The following is an 8,833-nucleotide window of genomic DNA, read 5'->3' on the forward strand; positions in this document are numbered from 1 at the left end:
CTTTGGGCTTGCTACTAATCCCTACGGAGTGGTCACTAGACTCTGACCTTCCTCTCCATCCCCACCACAACTGCTCCATCCAAGTCCTCATTCACGTCATGCCTGGATTGATTTATTTCTAAATTCTCTTCCTCTCCCTTCATACCTTCAATCATTCTTCTATTTGGCTGCCATATTCTTCTTACTAAAACAAAGACTTCATACCATTGCACAGCAATAAACGCTCTAAAAACCCCTTCTTCTCCCACCCCCAACCCCATCTAAAACCAGGGGCCTACTTCTTGAGGCCTGTTTTGTAAGGCCAACAAGCTAAGAATGGTTTCCACATTTTTAAAGGGATGTTAAAAGAAAGAAGAATATGTAACAGGGACTATATGTGGTCCTCAAGGTCTAAAATATTTACTATCTGGCCCTTCAAAGAAAAAGCCTGCTGTTCTTCACCTCAATTCTCAGATCACTGTAGCCCCTGTGTCTGCTCCATTTCCTGACTCCCACCCTCCACTCAATGTCATTTCCCTCACCAGGTACTTAGTCGACATCATGTATTCTTCTCTACTTTAACTGTTATGTTTCACCTCCTCAGTGATACTGTAAGGACCTACTGGGGGTAGGTCCTTTACCATCAATTTATCTGGAAGGTTCTCTACACTGAGCTTGAGTAGGTGGTTTGGTAGAACAAATAAATTTTACTCAACAACTGAAGCTGGATTCCAACTAGGCTGCTGTCACAAAAGCAGGGCAGCATTTTATAAGGTCCCTAACCTTCAAAGCTTTTTCTTTCTCTGAGATCCAGAAAGTCTGCAAGGAAATAAAAGCAAGCTTTCTCCCTAAAACAGAGCCTCTTTCAGACCAGCAGAAGAAAAACCAGAAGCTGGTTCTAGGAATACCCTTTATCACCTGGCCATTTTATTGGGTAGAAAATCATTTACTGAGCTCTTGTGTAGACATATTCTTGGTCATAAGATCATAGAAGCTTGTATTTCATTGTAGTGGCTCTCAACTTTTTCTAGAACAGAAAATGACGAAGTCTGGACTGTATTTTTTTAAAAAACTGCACACATGCACGAACATATGTTTTACATATAATTTCAAGGGGTTAATAAATTTAGTGCTAAACATTATATATATGACAGGTATAAAAACTATGAGCATGTACCTTCAGGCAAATTAATTTAGGCCTCAGTTTGAGTGTTCAATACCTGGGCTAAGAAGCAGAAAATGGAATACATTAAGGGCCTTGGAATGGTCCCAATTTTCACACTTTTTAATGAAAAAATTTAAATTAATTGTTAAAATCCAACATCTATTGATGTAAAATAAACCTCTCTTCTAAAGTACTGACTGTAAGTGTATTATAGTCACAGAGAAACAAACAGTTGATATAATATGGTGGCAGTAAAGAAGAAAAATTATGTTTAATAAATATAATTGTCAACATGTCCCCAATTTTGTTGAGTAAACCAAATCTTCCAAATCATTTAAAGTCACTTTTCAGTCAACAGAGGGAGCTCTAACCTAAGGATCTCTTTAGAATTCAAGTGAACCTACTCACTTCGGAAGAATTCTCTTTTATATGAAACTTTATGTGGCATCAACATCCAGCTTTAATACATACCAGCTTATATTCTGCAAGGCCTGGTCAGGTGCTATTGTCATTTCTTTCTACGTGAGGAAAGGGCACCATTTATAGTCATTACTGGATATGTTCTCAAAGCAAAATACCTTTAAGGAGAATTATTATGCTACATTTCATTTTGTTAGTTAAAGAACCTGGAAGTAATTCATTAATATTTTGTCCCAACTGTGAAGGACAAATACAGAAAATATATACAGATGACCTCAGTACTATTACCTTCAATTCTACTAAAGATCCACAATCATTTATCTGAAAACTCTAGGGTAAGAAACATCAGGAAATTCAGAATTGTGCATATCTTAGGAAAGTGATACAGTATATACATGGCATATTACCTAACCCCCTAGTGGGACCAGGGCAGTGCCATATAATCAAATACATTAATATTTCTCTAACAAAATATATGAGTATTTTCACAAAATGGAATAAAGACTACAAATAGCCTCATATGGGATGAGTTCTGCTACTGCCCTCAAATCAGTTTTGGTGCCAAACTTAAGTAAAAACTTGTAGTTTTCAGAGCTTTAAAATTTTGGAAATGCATAGAAGGGACTGCGGACCTGTGCTGTCAGATATTTAAGTTCGTACTTAAGTAGTAAAGATTTTCTCTCTCACTAAAGGTGAGACATAAATGCCAATAACTGGTAGAGTGAAGATAAATTTTCAAAATTCACTCTAAAAGGATACAAGTAAAAGGAAGAAAGAGACCCAATTGATCACAGAATATTCTGAGTACCTTTTAATACAGAGGGTAAGGTTAGGTGGCCCATGGAACTAAAATAAAGTCTTAAGTCCTGGTTTCTCTCTATCTCCTGTGTTATCTAATCATTTAAATCATTTTGTAGTCAGGATGATCCTTCTAAATTACAAATCATATCCTTCAGGGTTGACAGGACAAAACCGAAGTTCCTTAGTTTGTCAGAGAAGGCCCTTCACATGTGTCCCTTGTATCTCTCTCTACCCTCACTCTCCATGCATTCCCTACTCGACCCCACCACTCTCCACAGTTCTGAATAGCTCAGAGTTGCCTCTAACATACTTTGCCTACTCTCACTACCCCATCTGAACATGTTCTCCTCTCTGCCTGAACACACGCTGCTGTTTTTTTCTGGCATTTCCCTTTGGCTATTAAGATTCAGCTTGGATGCCACCTTCTGGATGTTATCCCCGACCCCCATCCCTCCCATGCACTTCCACAGCAGCATGGACTTCAATCTACAAAAACACTTGGCATACTATGCTAAATGGGCAGTTTCCTTGTAGACCCTACACCAGATTCTGATCTCCCTGGGGGCAAAGACCATGTCTGCCTCTTCATCACTGTATCTTCAGCATGCAGCACAGTCCTGGCACATGGACGGTGTTGCATACCTATTTGCTAGATAAATTAATGAAATGAATGAAACACACAACAGGTTCAGAAGAGTGAAAAATCACTTAGGGTAAGGGAGTTCAAGAAAGGATTCGAACTAGATCTTGAAAGATATGTAAAGTTTTGTTAGCCGGAGGTGGGAGAAGGCATTTTAAATTGGTGTGGCTGAAACATGGAGACAGGACAGCATCAGGAATATTCAGCACTGCCCCACTGAGTAACCTTATTTTGCTAGAGCATAGGGCTTGTGGGGGAAGAAAGGGAAAGAGCTGAAAAGAATGTGGATATCACCATCATCATTACTATTAATTAAAAAAAGTAGTGTGGTAGAGAAAGAATGACAACTAGCTTTAAGAGGCTGGGTAAAGTCACTTCACCTCTCCTGGTATTATCTGTAAAATTAAGGAGTGGGATGGTTTTTTACAATCCTAAAATTCTATGATGTTTAAAAGTGGAATAGACCTAGTTTCCTGGGAGTGGTATATTTGGGTGACAGAGGAGAGCTCTGGGTGCCAGGATGAGGAGTCCCGACTTCCAGCTGTAGGAAGTGTAAACTCCCCAAGGTTACTGACCATGGGTGTAACCTGATGATATAACAGGGACTCCAAGGCAGAGGAGAGACTCCCAGCCAGGCAGCAAGGAGACTCCCCAGGGGACTGTAAAAGTATCGAACAAGGCAATCTCAATGGCATGGGCATGAAGATACACAATAAAGACCTGGGTTTATCCCCCTGGAGTAAAGTTAATAAGTCACCTTGGGGATCATAAGAAGTATTATTTCTAAAGGAATTACTGGAGAACAGCCAGGCCAAATCTTTATTTTCACCCTTAAATGCAAGCTGCTACCCAGATATGGGTGCTGGATATGATCACTGAACTTCAGAAAGGCTGACCGTGGGGAGGTGGCGGTCTCCACTCTCACTAACCTGATGCACACAGATGTTACACTTATCACAGAACACCATATCATTCCCTTCTTCACTGTCTGGAGACCGGCACACATCACAGATCACATCTTCATCATACTCTATGCCTAGCCCTTCCTCTGTCTCAATAGCATGGTTCATATTTTCATGGCAATGGCGTTCCAGGACTTCTACTGTCTTTTCCATAAGATTCTCATCAACTGGCCCACAACCTGCACAGAAATACAAACAATCAATCAACCCATCAGTCAGCTGTCATTCCCAAATCACCTACTGTGAGCCCAGTGCAGGGGTGGGGAGATTCTAAAGGATAAAACCATCTCTTCCCTGACCTAAAACAACCAGATTTTAAAGACTCTTTTACTAGAGCTATTCTAAAATTTACCTATCATCACATATTAGTGTTTGACACATGAAAGGAGAAATACATTTCACCATATTCTTTGTAAGTTATATACACTGACCCTTTTAATTTTCTGTCCAAATCCCAGCCAGTCTCCTCCTAAATCTGTTTTCTCTCTCTCTCTCTCTCTCTCTCTCTCTCTCTCTCTCTCTCGTGGCTGTGCCATGCGGCTTGTAGGATCTCAGTTCCCTGACCAGGGATTGAACCTGGAAAGCCTGGAATCCTAACCACTAGGCAACCAGGGAACTCCCCCGAATCTGTTTTCTCTTATTCCCACTGAGGGAGGACTTTCATTGCACTTTGTAATCTTGAACACTTTATAGTATAATAAAATAATTAGAATCATATAACTATTTGGATATAAGTAACAATTCATTCTTAGCAAATTAGTTCCAATGAGCACATCTAATGGTTACACAAGGAAATTTTCATACAAAAAGGTATTAAGCCATAAAAGAAAATTCTAGGTACTGTATATGTGATTATACATATGAAATATTTGTTATTTGTTTTTCAAACCTGACTTTTAGAAAATCCAATAATATTTTCTAATGACAAACTATAATATAAAATAAACTTATTAGCATTCATAAAGGTCTAACTGCAAATTCTGAAATTACCTTTTTTGCCTCTTGATTCCTTTTCCTTCTATACTTTTAATTTTTCTTAGCCTTCTATACATAATAACTCAGCTAAAAGATTCATATGATGGCTATTGGTAACAACTAAACATTTTTCTTCTTAGGAGGACTGATGATTTTGTGAGAGCACACATATATTTATTCTAACAGCTTATAAACTCAGGAGTACTTCTCAAAGTGATCTAAAACAAATTTATCCTAATATACCACTTCATCTGCAATATAAGATCCTAAGGAACTTTGGAATTCTGCATAAACTACCTTTTCAATGTGGTAGCTACTTATGAAACCAAAAACTACTTAGGTAGTATGTTTAATTTTTCCAGCCAAGACAAATTACACTTTTTTTTTCCCTGGAGTGAAGGAGTATAGTGTCTGGTTATAAGAGCACTTGGATTCAAATTCCAACTTGACCTCACATTGGTTATATAAGCTTTGACAAGTTATTTACCCTCTTTAGGGCTTAGCTTCCTTATCTATAAAAATAAGGATAACAATACCAAACTCATTGATTTCTTGTGAGGCAGAGATGAGATCATGTTCATACATTGCTTAGTGTGGTGACTGGTATGCAGTAACCACTCAACTTTTAGAATTCTTTAATCTGAATAAAAAACATGCTTAAGATAATATTGTTTTTGAAAGTTTATTTTAAGCTCTTAGAACCTTACTACAATATCATTCACTCTAAAGGAATGCTGGAGATAAGGTAATCCTCTTTTTAAAACTCATCCAAGCCTAAATGCAATGTGGTATCCTGGACAGGATCCTGGAATAGAAAAAGGTCATTAGTGGAAAAACTGGTGAAATTCCAATAAAGTCTGGAACTTAGCTAATAGTACTGTACCTGTGCTGGTTTCTTAGCTTTGACAAATGTATCATGGTAAAGTGAGATGTTAACATTAGGCGAAACAAACTGCGTGAGGCGTATATGGTAACTGTATTAAAAATGCAACTTTTCTTGAAAGCTAAAACTATTTCAAAAAATATTTTAGAAATCTTATTTAAAAAAAACTCATCCAAAGGGAATTAACTGCAAAATACCAAAGGGACTTTGTTATAAGGCAGTGTCATGTTGAAGGCAGCACTGTAATGACTATACTGTATATGGATGCTGTATGGTTCATAAACACAACTGTACATTGAGCCATCGATCCACTTGATTATGCCCTCATACTCTCATTTTCCCTTTCTGTCTGTCTTTTATTCCTTTCTCTTTGTGGTTCCCACCCTAAATTTTTTGGACCCCTCTCTTTCCTCTTAGAAGGCAGAACAAGAGAAGACAAAAAACAAAATGTTTTAAAAAGCAAGGAGTTAGTATTGGTTACTGGCAGAAAACTATCACCATCATGCCAAACTGGATTTCGTATAATTTTAATTTTGTATTCACATGCATTCAGATACCAACCTCAAAGGAAAGAAAGAAAAAAAAGGGAAGAAAAGGAAAACCACTGATCCTTGTTGTACTAACAATGAACAAATGTGATTCAAACAAAAACAAAATCAAATGTATCCTTTACCATATCTCATACAGAGAGTTAGAAACCACCCAGTTTCACAGGACCACTTGGACCTAAACACTGTTTAGACTGAAGACAGGTCAAAAAGAACTGTGTGTAAGTATAAGGTGAGTTTCCTTTCAGCCTAGGATTTCTGAGCATTGCCGGTATGGTACTGTATGGCACACGTTTACTTTAAAATTACTACTATGTTTACTACGAGGTTTTTTATTTGCTTGTTTTTGCTTCATTCGATTCTGTTTTTTGAGAGTAGCATGACAACTCTAGAACTCACTGAAGGTAGCTAAGAACTGCTTTGGGGATGTTTTGCCCTAGGCCTGCCATTCTTCTTCCAGGCAGCAAAATACAAGTCTTACATTAAGGCATCCTGGTCACATCAACCTGTCAGTTGCAGTGGTGCTGCCTAATGCTGAAGTTGCAGTTTCTCTCCATCAGGTGGAGATGTCAGAGGTGCCACTACCCTTGGCCCTGCTCACTGATCATGGTACTTTTCAGGGCCGAACGAGGAAACAGTCTCAGAATCCTTCTCAACCATAAGTCCAATCAGCCATGACCAATCTCACTCAGAACTGGGAAATGGCCTCGTGAAACCTACATGCCATCCCTGATCTGTGATACTCACCATGAACAAGGAAAGACAAGGTCAGATTTAAATGTTACTGCTCTACTTCAATATATTTATGCATTTCAGGAAATGCCTCATTAAGATTAAGATTAAAGAAAAAAATAAATGAAGAGCCCAGAAAAGAAAGGAAGCCACAAAATGAAAGCAAGTTAAAATGGTCCTGACAACTTTTTTAAAAAATCACAAATCAAGTCAAGGAAGAAGTTACTTGTGAGGAAACAACTTACCCATTTCTGCGAGGTCTTCATTGAGTTCCTGGAGCCAGAAGATGTCCATGTCATCGAGGTCATAGCGGCACACAGATGCCGCCAGCTCCATGATGTTGATGTAGCCAGGCTCTGCGGTCTCTGGGCTGGAGCAGTGGATGTACTTCCGGGGTCGGATAAATAGGACCTCCTTTACCTTGTCGGCTACAATCCTAGAAAAGCAAAAGAAAGACACTGATAACAATCAACAAATGACAGATTCCAGGTACTGACTGGATGGGCCCAACAGCACTCAGGCCATACAGTGGAGCTGAATGTTCTCCCTTCCCACCCTGGGGAAATCCCCTGCTCTGCCAAAGGAGAGGCATGACAGATCCCTTTCTAGAAATCAAATGGTTCTACAAATCCAGCTTTGTTATTTGCTCTGAATACTCTGACTGCTAATAAAATGTTTCGTTTACCCTTTTGGCTCCTAGGCCCTTACTACCATTCCTTCTAATAAAATGTTGCACTGTGTGTTCTTGGTGCAATGGCCACCACATTTATTTAGAAGGGGAACCAGCAGAAGGGGTGATACCTGTACAAAGGCACAGCCATATTACATACCAAAGATATATTTTAGCTAAACTCATGATTTTCTGCCACGGAGGCCATACTGGATGGTGGTAAAGAGTACAGGCTATAGACTCACACAAACCTGTTTCTAACTGCCACTCACTCGCATGGTGATCTTGGGCAATTACTTAATTTCTACAAAGTTCAGTTTTCTTAGCTAAAAAGGATGGATGATAATCATAAATTATGATATAACAGTATCAAACTTATAGGGTTATTATGATGATTATGTGAAATAAAATACATAAAGTGCTTAGTAAAGTGTATAGTAAAAAACAGATGATCAATAATGCCAGTGTTATTTTTATATCTCTTATTATTTTTACTATTTATATAGATGAGTTAAAGCTAAGAGGCCATGGATTTATACAAACTTAAGGCATTTCCCAACCATAAATGATAGTGACTATAAGTCTGAGTCAGGATAACACGATGGGATAAAAGATTCCCGTTCTTCCACCAAATTATCTAGCAGGCCTGAGTAAACCCATTATTTCCCCAAACCCCTCCTGACACTTAAGAGCCCAAGGCAGGGAAACCAAGCAAGGGAAGAAAGAGAAATTTCTCATACCAATGACTCGTTCTACAATGAATGTTCTAGATACTACATGAAGAATCAGAAAATGTAACCAAGAGGAAATCTGAATTATTAGTCCCTGGAAATTTTAAAGAACAGGGTAGGCCATCTAAAAAAGAGAGAAAGGAGGCTTCCCTGGTGGCGCAGTGGTTGAGGGTGCGCCTGCCAATGCAGGGGACACGGGTTCGTGCCCCGGTCCGGGAAGATCCCACATGCCGCGGAGTGGCTGGGCCCGTGAGCCAGGGCTCCCGGGCCTGCGCGTCTGGAGCCTGTGCTCCGCAACGGGAGAGGCCACAACAGTGAGAGGCCCGC

The 8,833-nt window shown here is 39.2% G+C and overlaps 1 protein-coding gene across 2 annotated transcripts in view; it reads right to left on the reverse strand.

Annotated features, from left to right (window-relative positions):
• JADE3 (jade family PHD finger 3) overlaps nucleotides 1-8,833 on the reverse strand; it is a 169,205-nt gene that overhangs the window by 24,996 nt on the left and 135,376 nt on the right. For both annotated transcript variants that reach the window (XM_055081872.1, XM_024116907.3), the window contains exons 5-6: nucleotides 7,351-7,541; nucleotides 3,935-4,146 (exon numbers count right to left, since the gene is read on the reverse strand). In XM_055081872.1, the coding sequence (XP_054937847.1) occupies nucleotides 3,935-4,146; nucleotides 7,351-7,541 (403 nt within the window). The remainder of the gene's footprint in view (nucleotides 1-3,934; nucleotides 4,147-7,350; nucleotides 7,542-8,833) is intronic.

This window comes from Physeter macrocephalus, chromosome 21 (assembly GCF_002837175.3).
Source record: "Physeter macrocephalus isolate SW-GA chromosome 21, ASM283717v5, whole genome shotgun sequence".
In the NCBI taxonomy this organism is placed as follows: Eukaryota; Metazoa; Chordata; class Mammalia; order Artiodactyla; family Physeteridae; genus Physeter; species Physeter macrocephalus.